At 52.8% G+C, this 17,392-nt stretch overlaps 6 protein-coding genes across 6 annotated transcripts; 3 read left to right on the forward strand and 3 right to left on the reverse strand.

Moving 5' to 3' along the window:
• The first annotated feature begins 108 nt into the window (after positions 1 to 108).
• On the forward strand, positions 109 to 1,593 carry CAOG_04503 (hypothetical protein). The gene is made up of 4 exons (XM_004348281.2): positions 109 to 505; positions 763 to 896; positions 980 to 1,158; positions 1,243 to 1,593. The coding sequence occupies exons 1-4, from the start codon at positions 270 to 272 to the stop codon at positions 1,378 to 1,380; spliced, it is 687 nt and encodes a 228-aa protein (XP_004348331.1). The 5' UTR covers positions 109 to 269; the 3' UTR covers positions 1,381 to 1,593.
• Positions 1,520 to 3,952, reverse strand: CAOG_04504 (hypothetical protein). Its single transcript, XM_004348282.2, has 7 exons — positions 3,858 to 3,952; positions 3,418 to 3,466; positions 3,037 to 3,204; positions 2,485 to 2,900; positions 2,246 to 2,338; positions 1,788 to 2,072; positions 1,520 to 1,682 (listed from the first exon to the last, which is right to left on the reverse strand). The coding sequence occupies exons 1-7, from the start codon at positions 3,897 to 3,899 to the stop codon at positions 1,632 to 1,634; spliced, it is 1,104 nt and encodes a 367-aa protein (XP_004348332.1). The 5' UTR covers positions 3,900 to 3,952; the 3' UTR covers positions 1,520 to 1,631.
• A 495-nt stretch (positions 3,953 to 4,447) lies between these two features.
• On the reverse strand, positions 4,448 to 6,726 carry CAOG_04505 (ubiquitin-conjugating enzyme). Its single transcript, XM_004348283.2, has 3 exons — positions 6,426 to 6,726; positions 5,305 to 5,424; positions 4,448 to 5,192 (listed from the first exon to the last, which is right to left on the reverse strand). The coding sequence occupies exons 1-3, from the start codon at positions 6,664 to 6,666 to the stop codon at positions 4,624 to 4,626; spliced, it is 930 nt and encodes a 309-aa protein (XP_004348333.1). The 5' UTR covers positions 6,667 to 6,726; the 3' UTR covers positions 4,448 to 4,623.
• Positions 6,727 to 7,154: 428 nt separating this feature from the next.
• CAOG_04506 (tyrosine-protein kinase transforming protein Fes) lies at positions 7,155 to 10,782 on the forward strand. Its single transcript, XM_004348284.2, has 9 exons — positions 7,155 to 7,298; positions 7,754 to 7,938; positions 8,020 to 8,091; positions 8,156 to 8,227; positions 8,313 to 8,384; positions 8,454 to 8,635; positions 8,698 to 10,229; positions 10,304 to 10,379; positions 10,450 to 10,782. The coding sequence occupies exons 2-9, from the start codon at positions 7,754 to 7,756 to the stop codon at positions 10,689 to 10,691; spliced, it is 2,433 nt and encodes an 810-aa protein (XP_004348334.2). The 5' UTR covers positions 7,155 to 7,298; the 3' UTR covers positions 10,692 to 10,782.
• A 949-nt stretch (positions 10,783 to 11,731) lies between these two features.
• On the reverse strand, positions 11,732 to 12,748 carry CAOG_08786 (hypothetical protein; the record flags this gene model as incomplete). The annotated part of the gene is made up of 2 exons (XM_011272114.1): positions 11,732 to 12,343; positions 12,476 to 12,748. The coding sequence occupies 2 exons, from the start codon at positions 12,746 to 12,748 to the stop codon at positions 11,732 to 11,734; spliced, it is 885 nt and encodes a 294-aa protein (XP_011270416.1).
• A 2,690-nt stretch (positions 12,749 to 15,438) lies between these two features.
• Positions 15,439 to 16,510, forward strand: CAOG_08787 (hypothetical protein; the record flags this gene model as incomplete). The annotated part of the gene is made up of 2 exons (XM_011272115.1): positions 15,439 to 16,363; positions 16,446 to 16,510. Coding segments are annotated over 2 exons (990 nt in total), but the record flags the coding sequence as incomplete, so codon positions are not given.
• Positions 16,511 to 17,392: the final 882 nt, after the last annotated feature.

Below are 17,392 nucleotides of genomic sequence, written 5' to 3' on the forward strand. Positions count from 1 at the left end.
CACTCACTCACTCACTTCACTCACTCACTCGACGCCAAAATCCAGCAAAACGGCAACGCGTCCTTGTTTTGCACAGTGATTTTGGTGATTCATACTCAGTCTGAGTAGCACAGGACAGTCTTTGGATTTTTGAAGTTGTTCGACCAGCGACGTAGATTCAACCCAGCGCTGCTCGTATCACTCCGCAGCCAGAGCCATAACAAACAAGCAAAAAGTCCCTCTACTCTCTACCAATACCAACAGAAGTAGAACTCTGCAAGACAGGAAAGATGAGCGTCAAGCTGCGAGGATGGGGCGAGTTCTTTGAGACGGCGCGGTTTACGCTGCCTCCAGGCCTGTCTGAGCTCGTCCGGTCGAACAAGGACATGGCAGCCAACTTCAAGGACCTTGCGCGGGGCGGCTCTGGCAACGGGCTGCGACGCCTCGCAACGCGCATCGAGTCCAACCTCATCTACTTTCAAGTCAACTACCTCGTCATTGTCCTGCTCTCGTTCCTCTACGCAAGGTGCGTTGCCTGCCATTGTTGTTGCTGTTGTTGTCGTTGTTGTTGTTCGTTTGGTGCCTTCGTCTGGGTTGATGCAGTTGTCGACTGCAGATGTTCGTTCCTCCCTTCTCGATTCGCTGCTGCTCGTCATCACAACGCGCGTTCGACTCGGCATGGCATACAAAGACACCCATTATTGCTCTTGCTCACTGAACGAACCTCTGTTTGATTTTTTTTTTGGCTTGTCATCTGTCACAACGCTGCTGGTGTTGCCACAGCATCCACGAGCCAATGATTTTGGTCGCGCTCGTCATTGGCGCAGGCATGATTGGCTACGTTGTGCAGCATCCAATGATCAAGATTGGCGACAAGTTCTTCAACCAAGAACAAGGTTACTTTGCCTCCGTCATTGGTAAGCTCTCCTGCACGATCGCGTTGTCAAAAGTTGTAATGGCTGACCTGACTGCTTTGTCGATCTGGTTTGCTGCCACGCAGTCACCGTCAACCTCATCTTTGCGTTCTCCGGCATCCTCTTCTTCAAGTGCTTGTTTCTTTCGCTGGCCGTCGTCATTCTGCACGCCACATTCCGAATCCACTCGGCAAAGGCCTCCATTGTGAATTGGTTTACTCGAGTGACTGGCAAGGAGCAGCTCGAAGACCTGTTCACGCCAAATGTAAGGGCTGACGTGCATGGTTGGACGGAAAAAAATGTGCAGAAACCGTTGACAGGCTCAACATGAATTCATCCTTGCAAACAGGAGGACGACGATGAAATTCTGCCACGTACATCCCGTGCGCGTACTGGTAGCAAATCTAACATGCAAGAGTCAATCTACAGCTCGCCGACAAAGAATGGTGAGCTTCGATCTCGCCACCTCCCCTATCGAGAGCAATGAATGGCGGTTTGACAGCAAAGTCAGAATTGTGTCTGCCGCTGCCCGTCCGCCCCTTCCAGTTTTCCAGTAGCTCTTGTACTTGTCCACGTGTCTTGCTGCGGTGGTCTGCAAAACTTGCTGCAAAAACGTCGTGTCATTTTGTGTGTTCAGAGTGATTTATTGCAAAATCAAACAAACCAGCAACAAAAAAAATCGAGAAACCAAAGCGACCAACACCCGCTCTCAAAGCTAAATGGACTCCATTGCTAGCATCATGCTTCATCGTCGTCGTCATCCTCGGCATCAAAGAGAGACTCATCAATCTGGATTCAACAAACCAACAAACAAAAATCAGACCAGCCAATTCAGGACACAAACACCCACATTTGCTCTCAACCCGATCAACCCGTGCTCCCGAGCAATCGTACAGCAACAGAAGAAGGACCGGCAGCTGACGAGGATGAAGCAGCAGCTTCGCTCTCGTCGTCTTCAGCAGTTTCGTCTTCCTCGGGAATGTTGTCGGCCTCTTGGGGTGTCTCTTCCTCGTCGCTGTATGTGTCAGTTTCGCGGACGTATGTCTCGTCATCGGCTTCATCGTCATCTTGGAACAAATCGGGACGGAAGGCGAAGAGCGTTCGGCCACTAAGACCAAAGCCGCGGCCAGCCTTGGCGGTTTCTTCTTGCTTTTTCATTTCTTGGGCTTGAGTTTCTTTCTGCAAGTTGTCAAGAGCGAGTAGGTGCAGATGTGACAAAGGATGATGCGAGAAGCAACCCCCCCCCCAAAAAAAAAAAAAAATTCGCTTCCAGGTGAGACGAGACAAAAACGATGGCAAACATGCACAGGTCCTCAGTGCGGCGACAGCGACATCGACTCCTCCACACTGACCTTTGCCGCAAGTTGCTTCTCTTTCCAGGCAAGGAAGCTTTCGAGAGTGACGGGTGTCAACTTGCCGCCATGCTTGGAAGCGAGATTTGCGCGCTTGAGAGTTGAAGGAACAGACAACGGCAGAGCAGAGCAACACCACAGTGAGACATCCTGACACGAAGCCGCCACGATAAAACACCCGACAGTGCAAATGCAAGCAAAATAAAACAATCGCTTCCTCGAGACATGCATGTACCGACCTCCGATTCGATCAGCTCCTCGAGAGAAATCTCCTCCTTTTCGAGCTGCTTGGCATCACGTTTGAGCACAAAGCCTGGGGGCAAGGCATGCTTGTAGATGCACTTTTCTCCGGAAGGGCACTCCCAGAACCAGCCGTACAAGTTCTTCTCGATGGCTTCGAGGAAGTACTTGCACACAATGTCTGTGGCGTTCTTCTTTGCGTTATCCGTGCCGTGCTTCTTCTCGACGGCTTCTTGTAGCTGCTCTTGGCTCCATTCGTCCATCTTTGACGTTCCCTCGGCCGCGGCCTCACCATAAATTGATCGCTTCTCGCCCTTGCGTTCGAGAGCGAGGTCGTGCGAAAACCGGCACTTGTTGCCCTTCTGGCAGGTGCCCGCCTTGAAAAAGGCGCACACAACAGACATGGGATCGGCGCCTACCCTCGAGTGCAAACCGAAAAATACGAAACAGCGAAAAGCGACAGGCAACAGGCAGGGTGAGAACATGACAAAAAAAAAAACAGATTGCGCAACCAAACCATCGTCCAAGCCTGAGCCTGAGCCTGCGCGTACCAACGGCGACTTTCTGCTGGACGGGAGCATTGAGCACCGGCTTGAACAAGTCACGTTCCAAGTCGTCGTCGTCGTCCTTGGGGCGTCGTGGCATGCCCGTTGGGCGCGAATTGAAGCGGCTGTCGATTGACTTTTGCACATTGGCGATGAAATCCTGTTGCTTTTTGCCTGCGGTTTGTTTGAGCAGGAGTGGGTTAAGAGAGTGAGTTGTTGCCAGGTGAAGCACAAGCACGGGATAGAGCAAGAGAGAGAGAGAGAGAGAGAGAGAGAGAGAGAGAGAGAGAGAGAGAGAGAGAAAGAGAGCATGGAGCACGAAGAGCCAGCCATCCACATGCCAATAAAAAAAAAAATAAAATAAAAAAAAAACCGATAAAACTGTACCTTTCTTATTCTTGAGACCGAACGTCTTGTCGTCCATGATCTTGTCCTTCTACTCGAGCATACAAGAACAGTGGAGAGTGAGAGAGAGAGGGAGAGAGAGCAGTGGAGACGATAGAGGGAGTGAGCGACAGCAGCAACAACAGCAATGTGAGATCTAGGAAAAAGCGTGCGCGCGCCGACCGCTCAGCGGACAACAACGCATTGAGTGTACGGTATGGACGCAGGGTGAAGAGTGCGACATCATGACCACCAGGGACGGCGGGGGCGGGGGGAACACTTGGGCGGGCGAGCGAGGCAAAGGTCGCATGGACAATGGTCAGCCAGCCAGCACAGCTTTGCGGCTCGTCTGGTCCGTCCAGCATCCAGGGTGCAGATGATATGCAAAGTGTAATGAAGGGGAGAGAGAATAAATAAGCAGGGAGAGCCAGCTCGTATCGTACCGCCTTGTTGACGGTCTTCGTCGACGCCTTCTTTGGCGGCATGACTGCAATGTGTTATCAAAGGTGCAATTGTAAAAGAGTGAGCCTGCATGTCATGCATGATGAGAAGACATGCAGTGGACAGCATCAGAAAGCAAAACAAAGGTCGATGTTGCAGAGGAAGACGATCTAGCTCGCAGATTGGTTTTAATCAATGACAAAGCTCGCAGACCATAGGACGACGGCACAAAAAAACAAAGGACAGAGCACACACTGGGGCTTGTCCGCAGAATTCGCACATCAGCCCAAGATCAAAGCGCAAGCAAAGTGCCGACAGAGCGCGCAGATCAAGTGAGGAGATAAACGCCAAGGCAAAACACTCCAAAAAATAATACATGCAACACAAACCATCAGACCGACAAACAATCAGCAGTCGTACGCATGAAGTTGGTCGTTCTGCGCCTTCGAGAAAGAAGCGCAAGGAGAACGGGGCAAACAAACGCACCAAAACCCCAAATACAGAGAGAGAGAGAGAGAGAGAGAGAGAGAGAGAGAGAGAGAGAGAGAGAGAGAGAGAGAGAGAGAGAGAGAGAGAGAGAGAGAGAGAGAGAGAGAGAGAGAGAGAGAGAGAGAGAGAGAGAACAAGGCTGTTAAGAAACATGCCGCCAAAACTGCACTGGATTCCAAATCCATGCAAACAGCGACCACACAACAAAGAATAGAACGAAAACAAAAATAAACCGAGTCATCGCTCCGATCAGACTTGACACACAAACGGGCACTGTTTTTACATCTTGGCCCACTTCAAGTCGTCTTCTCGTGGCGGAACACCAGTCACTGCACACAGCGCCTTCTCGAGACGAACCCAAAAGTCAATCATCTCCAGAGGGTAGTTGAGCCAGCCAGTGGTGATGCAATAGTACGTGTCGTGCGGCGAGACGTGGTGGATGCGGTGGTGCTTTCGCGGAAGAATAATGTGCATGTCTTGGAGCAGCTGGACCCAGCCTGGGGGCTTGTAGGTGTGCGACCACTTGTGGATTTGGTTGGTGAGCGTCACAAAGATGGACATGGCGAACAGGTAGCAGTTGGCAAAGTACGCTGCACGGCCCGCGCCAGCCATGTCGGAGACGGTCCAAAAGCTCAGTGCAATGTAAATGTGGAATGGAATGGTGACAAAGCAGTTGTCTCCGTTGGTTTCAATGACGTCGTGGCGAGTGATGGCCGTGGGATCAATGTGGTGCTCCCGGAAGGGTCGGATAAAGGCCTTGCCAACGATCGGGAGCTCGACCGAGCCCCAAGTGTCGGCAGCCCAGTGTGCCAGGCCCGAGAGGAAGTCGGCCGTGAATATTCCGAGGACTGCATTGGGATGAAGCAAAGAGTGGGAGAGAGAGAGAGCGAGGTCAGTGCGATTGTTGCGATTGTTTTGGAGGACAGCTGGCCAAAAGATGAACATCCCCACATAACGTACCGATGCTAACAATGACGCCAATGGCGTTGGCGGACGAAAAGTTGAACGCGATACACAAGAGGTTGATGGCCGTGAGCGAGGCGCACGTCGTAACTGAGATGATTTCAAACCGGCGTTTCTCTGCAAAAGCAAGGGAGGGGGAGGGAACGGAGTGAGTTTCAGGTGAGCATATCAAAAAGACCGACGAGAGAGCGATGTGAGAGAATGATGTGCGATGGTGCATCCGTCAGTCAGTCGGATTGGATTGTTGTGGCTTTTTGCTCCTCGTTGCTTTGTTGCTTTGGGGCAGTCGCAATGTGGACATTGCTGCATGGTGTTTGTTCAAATTGGAATGTTGATTTCGCAATGGCTACCTCGATGGCAGCAGTGCAGGCCCAACAAGAGCAGTGAGCAAGAACGTGACGCTCCTCAGCAGCCATACCAGCTGCGAAGATTTCGACCCGAAGAAAAAAAAAAAAAAAAAAAAAACGAAAAAAAAAAACAAAAAAAAAAAAGATGGACTTTGTGTGATTGCTGCGATGTTGGCTCTCGAGCGTGCGCTGTTGGAGCGACGAGCAATGTAAAGATGCAACATGACCCCGAGTGCAGGTCGAACATAGACAGGGAGAGAAAGAGGGAGAGAGAGAGAGGGAGAGAGAGAAGAGTCGGGAAAACACGAGGCGGATGCGAGGTAAACCGAGATCAAAGAGAGAAAAAAAAAAAAAAAAAAAAAAAAAAGGTTATCTGATGATTGTTTTTGAAGTTTTCGCTCTCTCTCCCCACTTCGTTGAAGGCAAGACGAAAAGGACGGGGCAGCTCAACGATAGCTGAGCAGGAGATCCAACGTCGATGGGAATGAAGCTCCGCGAGAACGGCGCTTTGCAGGCAGTCACAATGCCAAGCAAAAAAAAAGAGCAGCAACGCAACCGCACGAGGGAAGCGGAATGAATGGAAAAATCAAAAAAAAAAAAAAAAGCCACTCTTCGCTCTCTCTCATTCTCTCTCTCTCTCTCCGGCCCCCATCAAGACACAGACAGCAGCAGCAGCATCATCGCACAGCAGGTAAACGCATGGACAGAGAACAAGGGAAGGGTCTGAGCGAGAGGCGGGGAGGGAGAGGGAAAGACAAAGAAAAAACCGACCGGGAGTGTACTGAGCGGCGAGAAGCTTGGCGCCAGCATTGTCCTTGCCCCACCGCGGACTGTGCAGCTCGGCCTCGGCAGATGCGGGCGACGCAGCACCAGCAACGGACGCAGCAATCTGGTTGAGCGATCGACGAGGCGCGTCTGGTGCTGCGTCGTCGGTCTGCTTGGCATTAGCGTGCGGTTGTTGGGGCGCTGAAACGCCACCACCCAACGCACAGTCGCTCGACGTAAACACCATCTTGGTTCACTCTGGTTCAAAAAACACAAACGCGGATGTGTCAATCCAACAGGAAATAGAAATGGACTGGATTAAGGTTTCCAATGCTCGCTCGATTTTGCCTAGGAAACGGCCGATGAATGCTGGAACGGTGGAGCTTTCCTTGTGCCTCACTGATTCAGGCATTGAGCACACCACCCCCCTTCGACCTCGGCCTCATTTACGATTTGTACTGCAAACGCGTGTCGGGGTTGAGAGCCATCTCATCCTTGACGGGGCGTATTGGTCGTGCGTCTGCTTGTTTATCTCAACAAACCATGCCGAATGGATCCAAGCGATCGCGTCACTCGACCACTCGACGCATCGTCCCCCCCCCCTCCTTGGGACTTGGGACGGTCGGAGCCTGTGAATGCTGTAATTCCGCCTAACGCGAAAAAAATGCGCACAAATGTTCAACAAAATGAAATCCCAATCAAGACGATGTTGATCACTCTTTTTGTTTGCTTGCTGCCATTATTTGGTAAATAGCAAACTCATGCCAATGCGCACGAAGGAGCAATCCGCTGCTATATGTGGCCTCTGTCTTCCTTCTATTCCAGTCGAGCAGTTCGCAGCTCAGAAGCGGGGGTTGCTGTCAAACGGGCGCACATTCCGTAATGAGCTGCACCTGCTATTCTCTCGCGCTCCCTCTCTCGCTCTCTGCCCCCTCAGAATCTGCTGTTGAAGCGAGCAACTTCAGTCAAGAACAACAACAACAAGAAGAAGAAGTGATGGGGTGGGAAGGCGCAGCAGTAGGGTCGTTGAACATTCGCATGGGACCCACTCGTGCGAAACGGAAACCCGCCGCTGCGATCGAGCTGCTGGCTGCTTCGTTCCCTGTTCGAAGGCGCACTATTTGTCGATGCAAACAACAGTGAACGTGATCGCAACGCCGCCCCTCTGCGCAGGGATGGGGAAACGTGGAGGGGAAAGCCTAATTGTGGAGGTGTGGCGTTGGGAAAACCATTTCTCCGAAACCCCCAACCGACCGCCTTTCTCCATTTTGCTTGTACTTTGCACGTTCAGTACACTGACGCTCACTTTTGCCCTGGAATTGTCGTCGATGCAGATGACGCGAAAAGGAGCTGCCATTGGCCTGCTGCTGGTGCTCGTCGCCGCATTGCTCCACCACGTTCAGTTGGCACAAGCAGTCGATGCCTGCAACGTGTGCACGTGCTTGGGAACGACTGTCAATTGCACTGGTACATCTCTTTCCACGATTCCGAGCGGAATCCCAGTCTCCACCACGGGACTGTACGTGTCGTTGTCGCCCGTCGAGTAGCGCCTGATTTGGAAGCGTTGACCAGTCTCATTTGGCGGCCTTTTGGTCAATAGGTACCTGGCAAGTAACAGCATCACCAGCATTTCTACAAGCGCTTTCACTGGCTTGACTGCACTGACAGAATTGTAAGCATGTCAAGCCCGGCGAAAAAAAGTACAAATCGGACCAACTCACCCGTTTGCTCTGCAGGGATTTGCGAAACAACCAGATCACCAGCATCTCTGCAAACACTTTCGCAGGTCTGCCTGCGTTGAATGTCTTGTAAGCAAGCAAACAACACAACAACAGGAGGAATCACACGGACAAAACAGCAAATCGACTGACTCGTTGGCGTCTCGTTTTGCAGAGCTCTGTCCGACAACCAGATCACGAGCATTTCCGCCGCTGCTTTTACAAGCCTGTCTGCGCTGCATGCTTTGTAAGCAAGCTCTCACGCCGGTACGTGCTCGACTTGTCCGTTGACCTTTCGCCTTTGCGCCACTTGCAGGATTTTGAATAGCAACCCCTTCACCACTTTGCCGCCTGGGCTGTTCAAGGGCCTGCCGAATGGGCTAATTTTGTCGTTTTATTCGTCCCAGTTTTTCCAGTCGCTGCAGCCCAACAACTTTACCTTTGGTGAAAATGCTGTCGCTCCGCCCAGCACATACGGTAGTGCATCCGAGCCATACCGTAAGTTCCAAGATGACTGGGCCATCTCCCCTGTGATCATTTCACTGATATTTGGACTGCAGAGTGTGATACAGCTTGTGCCACCTGCTATGCATCTGGGTCGAGTTCGTGTTGCGGGATGAATTGTCTGAGCTGCACTCCATCCGCCGTGTGCACCCAGTGCTATGAAGGGTTTGCCGTGCTGAGTGGGTCTTGCGTGTCGCTCGCGGTCATCGTCTCCGTCGCCTCCGTTGCGTCAGCCGCGTCCGTGCAATCTGCATCGATTGTATCCGCTGCGTCAGCTGCGGCAAGTGCATCGGTCGCCTCCGTAGCTTCTGTGCAATCAGCCTCCGCTGCCTCGATTGCTTCAACCAGATCTGTGTCGATTGCGTCCATCGCCTCAATCGCATCAGGTGTTCTCGCGACCTCGGCATCCCTTGCTTCCCTTGCTACTGCGTCTTCAGCATCGCAGGCGTCCGCATCCGTCGCATCTGCTGCTTTCGCCACCTCGGCGTCTATTGCTTCCGTTGCAACTGCATCCTCGGCTTCATTTGTGTCTGCTGCTCGCGCGTCGTCGGCATCTGTTGCTTCTCATGTTTCCGCCATCTCGGCGCTCTTGGCTTCTGCTGCGTCAACCGCATCGGCATCTGCTGCATCTCTTGCATCCTCCATCGCACAACACGGCGGTGGTGGCGGCTCCCAGAACTCATCGTCATCATCAACAGCTGCCATTGCTGCTGCTGTCGCGTCTGCTGCAGTTATTGCGGTACTCGCTCTCGTGTTTGTCGTCTTGCGCCGTCGTCGATTGCAGCGCTCAGGCATGCGTCCAAAGGACTCTGGCGGTCCCATCTATCAAGAAGCTATTGCAATGACAATCTCGTCTTTGAACCGTTCGATTCGATCTGACAAGGAAGAGGACATCTCTGCATACGCTGTGGTTGGTCAAAAACAGCCAGAGCCTCTGTACCAAGTCATCTCGACAAGTACCTCTGCTGAGGTAGTCTATGATTATGCAAGCGCGTATGTTGCCGGCAGCAACTCTCGTCGCATTCGTGAAGGCTTGACCATTGTGAAGCACCTTGCCAGTGGGAACTTTGGCGACGTGGCACTGGGCCAAGTGCCTTTCAACGTGCTGCCTCCAAGAGCACAAACCCTGCTTGGAACTGCCACCTCCGAGTCGGTTCAAGTTGCAGTCAAGTCCCTCAAGTCCAACGCGGATGACAAATCTCGTCAAGACTTTGAGAGCGAGGCGAAACTGATGGCTCCATTTGTGCATCCGAATGTCGTGCGCCTGCTCGCAGCTCTGGTCGAGTCAGAGCCGCATCTCGTTCTGCTTGAGTTTGTGCAGTACGGCGACTTGCGCACGCTGCTGCAAAAGTCCAAGCTCCATTCGCTGTGGTGGACGCAGAACGAGCAGACTCACGCCATTCGTCAGATTGCTCTCGGCATGGAGTACCTGGGTACGCTCCACTTTGTGCATCGCGACCTTGCCGCGCGCAACTGCCTTGTTGGCAAGGGGATGGTGGTCAAGATTGCCGATTTCGGGCTTTCTCGCGAGATGGCCTCCGAGAACGAGTACTATCGCATGCAAACGCGTGGCAAACTTCCTGTGAAGGTTGGTTGAGGGTGTGAAACGCTTGCTGCTTGAAGCTTTGATTCTGATTATGTTGACCTTGCTCTTCTTGACAGTGGATGGCCCCGGAAACAATGACCTTCCGCAAGTTTTCTTCAATGTCGGATGTGTGGTCGTTTGGTGTGACTGCCTGTGAGTAGATCGTTGTGTTCTGCTAAACTTTGTACTCGCATCTGACTTTTTGATTGGTGCGCGTTGGTAGGGGAGTGCTTCAGCTATGGCACAGCGCCGTACGGCCCGTTGAACGGCATGGAGACTTTGGCTCACGTGGAGGCTGGCGGTCGCTTGCCCCAGCCGGAGCACTGCTCGGCTGAAATGTTTAGCCTGATGTTGAGCTGCTGGGACATGTCGCCTGAAAAACGCCCGACATTTTCTCAGCTCGTCAAGGAGCTGACGTTGGCTCAGGATGGGGCGACTGTCCGCGAAATTGGTGACATGCTGTGAAAGTGGGCTCGTGTTTTGTTGTTTCTTGAAATATCGCGCAATTTGGCATTTGAGGCACTCAGCTTGCATTTGAAGTCAAAACAAAAATCACAACGACAAACAACCAAAAGAAAGAACAAAAAGAAAACACGTCGACGAACATCAACATGATCTCAACGGTTCGTCGCCATGATGAAGCTGGACAAAAGAAACAAATTCTAGTACACCATTGACATTCAAAAACAAGCAGAAAGAGAGGACAGGTTCAGTCAAACCGTTCGTTTGTCTTGAACACGATGCTGAGCGCTCGTCTTTCGCTCACGAAAGCGGTAGTCCGTGGTGCTGCTTCATGTGCCACAACTCTTGCATCGACACCCCTGCAGAGTAAGGTTCTTGCTCCTGTTTTCCGTCCACCGACGCCCTGTGCTGCTGGTCAATGAGAACCAACGCGGTGTATTTTTATTGTCGTTGTGTGGCGTGCATCGTTCGATCAGTTGTTCTTTCAGCCGAGTTCGCCTCATTACCGGGCATCAGGGCCCCTGGACTCGCGCTGCACTCCTTGTCTACAATGCCAACTCCATCACCTGCGTACTAGCAGCTGGTGACTGGTGTGCATCGTCTCTTTCGGCTTGAGTACTTGTGTCTCGGCTCTGTTGTTTTTAACCAAATAAAGCGACCAATATTCTCTTGGCGATCGCAATCTTCTCGACTTGAATGTGTGACAGCAAGTGCTACTTGCTTTGATGAATACTGCCCAATACATTCACTGCCGCCTGTTCTTGTACTATCCCGATCATTAAATTTCGACCCCCCCTCTTTTTTCACTTTTTCGCCCTCCCTGGGACCTGTGTTGCTTTCCGTCTCGCCCGCGGAATGTTCATTCATGGTACGGTGTACCAGACACATTTTAGAAGTGAAGCAGCGGGCTGGGAGTTAAGATTCGAAGCGAGAACAGACAAAAATGAAACTCAAAAAAACAGAAAAAGAGCGGATTTTTTGCCCAATTTTCACAAAGCATTACATGGCACACAAACAACGTGTCGCAGCGCCTTCGCTCCACTTCAGTACTTGGTATAACCACCATTGGCATCTATCACAGCTTGAATGCGGCGCGGCATCGATGAAATGAGATCGCGGCAGACCTCTGGCGTGAGCACTTCTTCGTAGACCGCTTGGAAGCGTTCCCACAACGCGGCCTTGCTCTTGATCTCCCTCTCCTGGTAGATCTTGTTCTTGACCATGTTCCACGCATTTTCGATGGGGTTGAGGTCGGGAGAGTTCGCAGGCCAGTCCAGGACGGTGATCTGATTGGTTTCGAACCACTTGGCCACATCTTTTCTTTTGTGACAAGGGGTATTGTCATGCATGAAAATCATCTCGTTTTTGTTGTTCCACACGCGAATGCTTGCTAGCAACTCGCTCTCCAAAACTGAGAGGTAGGTGTCGCCGTTCATGACGTCGCCGACCTCGCAGAAAAGCGAAATTCCGAAACGAGAGATGGCGCCCCAAACATTGATATGGCCACCGCCGAACTTGACCGTGCCCTGCACGCATCGATCGGTCAACGTTTCGCCAACCAGACGCCATACACGACCACCGTTGTTGTTCCTGTAGAGATAGAGAGCAGTCTCGTCGGAGAAGACGACCCTCAGCCAGTCATCGACGGTCCAATGCTGATGAGCGAGTGCAAAGGCCAAGCGTCGCTCTTTGTGTGTCTCTTTCAAGAGGGCTTTTTTGACCTTCGCTCCGTTGACAAGTCCTGCACCATGCAGCACCCTTCTTATCGTGCATGGAGAGACACGAACTTTGGACAATGTGCGCATAGTGGCGGCCACTTCGGGTGCGGTGTCGGACTCATCGAGGAGGATCTGTGCTACAATGTTGTTGCGGTGAAATGACTTGAGCTTGCTGGGGCGACCGGGGCGGGGGCTGTCGCTCGTCGTCGCCCTTCCCGAGAAACGTTGGGTGATGCTGATCACTGTAGAACGTGGGAGGTGAAGCTGGGTGGCGATCTTGTTGTAGGAGAGGCCAGCATTTCGCAACGCGAGCACTTGACCGCGGACGACCTCCCTGGGCATCTTGTCCAGCACGGGCAGCGGTCTTTTTGGTGAAGTTGGACGCAGCCATACCGGGGGCTGTCTGGGAGCCACGCGGGACGTGGACTGACTGCGTGTGCGAGTCATGCGCACAAAAAGACTGAACCCAAACCAAAATTTGGGCGGGAAAAGTGAATTTTTTGAGTTTCCTTATATTTTTTATTTTGCTCGCTGCTGCTCTGATATGACTCACAACCCCCGCTCCCGGTGTTCATCAGACGTTCGGTACACCGTACCATGAATGAACATTCCGCGGGCGAGACGGAAAGCAACACAGGTCCCAGGGAGGGCGAAAAAGTGAAAAAAAGAGGGGGGGTCGAAATTTAATGATCGGGATAGTAGTTGCGCCGCCCACTTTGCCCGAGCCGGCGTTTGACGCCTTCCTCTCCCCCGCTGGCGCCGTCCTCGTTCCCTCCTTTGGCGCCATCCAGTTCCCCACCTTTGGCGGCGTCCGCTCCCGTATCGAGAGGAACTGTGAACGCCCCAACCTGCTCATTTGGCCCCGCAGGTCCCGCTCCACCTCTGCTTCTGGCCCTCCGTCCGGGACCGAAGCCAAAGCCCCTGCTGTAAGCATCCTTATCATGGTCTTGAGTTGCATGCACTCAGGCTCACATTGTGTCATCGTTCTAGGCGACTGTCAACCCTTCAGCGGAGGATGACCGTGCGTTGATTGATCGCCTGCCCGAGGCCCTCCGCAAGTCTTTCGGTACGATTCCTCCACTGCTTTGGAGTGTAGAGTTGTTCGCCGACTGACTTTGAACTGGCGTGACAACAGAGGCGAAATGGGAGGCACCCGCCCTTCGCAAGCACCTGCTCGAAAAGCTGTCAACTGCTCAACTGTTTCTTTCCCAAAAGAATGCAATCTCTGTTGTCCAAACAGAGCTCTCCGCGTTCGCGTCAGTCGTTCCCGAAGCGATTTCCGACACGGAGCAACGGCGCAGGACTGGTGGACCAGAACTGTATCCAAAACTACCGAACCGCTTGATCGCGGAGACGGTCTTGGACTGGATCAGGCTGTGGTCCAAGAACCAAGGTACGAACTGACGTGCAATAATTGTGTGTGTGTGTGTGTGTGTGTGTGTGTGTGTGCCGGTTTCGACGAGAGCTTGGCTGTCTCCTATTCTGCCCAGTCGCAATGGTATGTATGTGTGTGTGTGTGTGTGTGTGTGTGTGTGTGTGTGTGTGTGTGTTTTGTTTCTCATCTCCTCGCCAAACCTTCTGTCCTCATTCGATGTCTCCTCTTTAGCAACTCACAAGTTCATGCGTAAGCAAGCGATAACGAGTGCGAGCTATTTTGAAATGGTCACAAAAATCTGACTTCCAACTCTTTAATCGTGTTTTCTGCCAGCTTTCATGACGGTCGAGGAACTCGAAGGCAAACTGGCCCAATTTTCTGCTCGCGAACCTTCCCCCGCTGTAAGGTCGTTTGTCGCGTTGACGTACGAGGCACGTCTGAGAACTCTTCTTATTCGTTTGACTTGATTTGGTGATGCAGCAAGAGATGGCCAACAAGGCCGTTTCACTCGATTGCGATGATGAAGCCTGGGCGGCGGTAGGCAATCAGACGCCTTGATTTGCTCATATGTCGGTGTGTGCTCACTTCATTTTCATTCTCGTGGCTCGAGAACAGCACAAACAAGCAGCAATCCGCGAGTCTATTCCAGCCCATCCGATGCTGCAAGAGCGTGTCGAGCAGCTGTCAGCGGTCAAAGCGCGTTTGACAGAGCATTTCAAGTCACTCACAACTCAGCCAGCTGACCGAAAAGAACGACAGTTCATGGTCGTTGCAACTATTCCTGGAGCGGGAAAGACTCGGTTGGCAACTCACTGCGCCGTCGAAGCGTTTCCAGACGTCCTGCGGGATATCGTGCGAACCAACCCGAACAAGAGGTCGACGCTTTGCCCCATCGTGCTTTCCATCACTTTCAACTCTTCCACTCCTTTCGACAACGACAAGGAGGAAAACTTCGAGCCGGAAACCGCTGTCGCCATCCGCTTGCTTTACGCGTATTTCGAAGCGCGCGATTTCGACGAGTTCCGCAACACGATCGGCAACAGGGGTTCTGTGCGAGTGTCGGATGCGAGTGACTTGATTCTGAAGGACGCTCGCCAGCGACATCCTTTAACCCATCCGCGTGTCTTCGTTCTGATCGACTCGTTCAGCAAGTTACTCACATTCGACCTCGATGATCTGCGTGCAATGTTTCCTGAGCGAGTCAAGAAGATCGAGGCGAAGCCGAGGTCCGACTCGAAGGAAGATTGTTTGCAACGCACGTTCCTGTACTACGCAGTCAACCCGCTTGTTATGCGCTCCGTGAACTCGACGATTTCAAGTTCCTTGCAACTCATGCTTTTTGGAAGCTATCCCGGGGTCCTCAATAAGTTGTTCCGCGTCCTGGGCGACCAAGATCCGAGCCCACGCGGTGGAGCAATTGATGGTGTGATGTCCATCGATGTTCCGGCGCTGTCGTTTGGCGGTGTCTCTGCGCTCTTGGACGACTTTCTCGTTCAGCCGCGCCTGGCGGATCGTGGTGAGGGGTGGCGGGTCGTCCCTTCGCTTCGTGGACATCTATTCGTTCTTGAAGGGATTCCTCGTGCAGTGCAGAAGTACGCGTGGACTGTGCGAGAGCACTTGTCTCAACGCCTATCGGTGTCCACGACTGAGTCGCTCGATAGCGCTTGCAGCCGCGTGCAACATCACTGTTGGCAGCTTTGGTCCTGATCTGCATGTGGCCGAGGCTGCGCTCGCCCGTTCCATTTGTGGGACCCGCGTTGAGCCCGACACGCGTTTGACAAACACCTTTACTGTCGCAGCCGCTGTTAGCGCCGGATGCTGTCACCTGGACAACGGCGTGCTCAAGGTCCCGCTGTACCTGTTTGCGGCGCGCCTCCAGGCTGATTTGAAGGCCTATCCACTGTCTTCTCTTGCACATCAACTGTATCTTACTCTGACTGAACCCGGCCACGAGTGGGAAAAGTTTGAGGTTGTGGTCGTCATTTTACTGCAAATGCGACGGATTGCCGACTCGATTGAAACCTCAAATTCTGGCATTACTGTCCCTGGAGAGCCTAACTGGGCATCTGGCCTGCATCTGAACCAGATCACTCAGTCCGAGTTTCAGTCGAGCGCCGATGAGGCCAGATACCCACGCACTTTCAATGATGTCGCGAAGGCACACAGTCGGATTTGTGGGATGAAAGGCCCGGACGGCACCGACGGTTTGCTGATGTCCTCGCTTGATCCGGCCCCTGCGGTTGCACAAGAAGCCCGAAGCTGCATTGCTGGCCTTGCCGGTGCTCCCATTGCTGAAGCAGACCAGCAAGCACGCTCACGCCCTCTTGTCGAGTTCATCCAAACGAAGCATTCATTGCAAGACACGACAGTGTCCAACACTACCATTGAAGGTTTGTACGGAAAGCTCGCTAGGATGGCCACTGATCAGCCATTCTTCTCGAGGTCGGCTCCTGTGCTTGGTATTGTGACGGCAGCGCGCCTTGGTCGCACGATGAACAAGTATGCAATCCCAAACTACTGCTGGCTCGCGACCCGTGAAGATCTCCCCGCTCTCTTTGGTGGCTTCAGCGACCTCGTTCAAGGTACATGGGGCATCTTTTGTTGTGCATGTTCTTGCTGTCGATTCTGTGGCTGACTGTCGTTGTGTTGATTTGCATGTTACAGCCATTTTGTCACCGAACATCATTTTTTTTGTATTACGTTTATTGGAGAGTGGAAAAAGCTTCTAAGGCTCAAAAACCACAAAGAGGAGGATCATGATCAGGGGCAAGGAGTAAGTGACAAGGGCAACGTGTTTAACTTATTCTTGCGGTTGCAAGTTTGGTGTTAGCGTCCTGGTCATACGGGCGCCGCTTGGTGACTCGGTTTGCTCATGCTCACCGGGTTTTCGGGGGTAGAAGTGAAATGGTGGTCTTCTCTTCTGACCTGACAATGCACTTTCCCCACATCTTCGACGTGGGAGAGTCAGCAGGCGGGGCTCGCGGCACAATGTCCTGCAGGGCGCGGGAGTGGACGAGTTTGATGAAGGTGGTGTGGCTGGGTGTGAATGTGTTGTTGATTTTTGCTTCGCAGCGGGTGCGCCAGATTGCCCAGCGTCCGAGGTGGTACAGGATCGTGGCAAGCGCTCGCATTTCCTTTTTTCGCGCAAGCGTGGTGGGGAAGGGACCGAACAGGAGGGCTTTGTCGAACCATTGGGAGGGAACTTGAGTGAGCGTGCTGAAAGATGGCGTTCGCGGTTTCCCAAACCGCTTGGGCTGTGTGGCAGCGGACAAGGATGTGGTGCCAGGTTTCTTTGGCCGAGCGGCCGTCGTGTTTGCAGTGCGCGCAGTCGTAGCGCCCGGTGGCAATTCTGTCGTCGTACTCTTCGCGGGAGAGCGAGCCGGCGCGCAGCGCTTGACCATCTGTTTCGAGCCAGTCGGCGCCCAGTCGGTTGGTGCGGTGTGCAATGCGCCAGAGCAGGGAGGCTTGCTTGGATGTGACTAGACTGGTTCTGATGGAGTTGGCCAGTGATTCGAAGGGCACGTAGCCAACTTTGTTGATCCACCATTGGAGGGCGTCTGGTCTCGAGGGACGTGGAGTGAGCAGCTGCCTTAGCGTTTTCAGTTTGAGCT

The sequence above is a fragment of the Capsaspora owczarzaki genome, assembly GCF_000151315.2.
Source record: "Capsaspora owczarzaki ATCC 30864 unplaced genomic scaffold supercont2.6, whole genome shotgun sequence".
In the NCBI taxonomy this organism is placed as follows: Eukaryota; class Filasterea; order Ministeriida; family Capsasporidae; genus Capsaspora; species Capsaspora owczarzaki.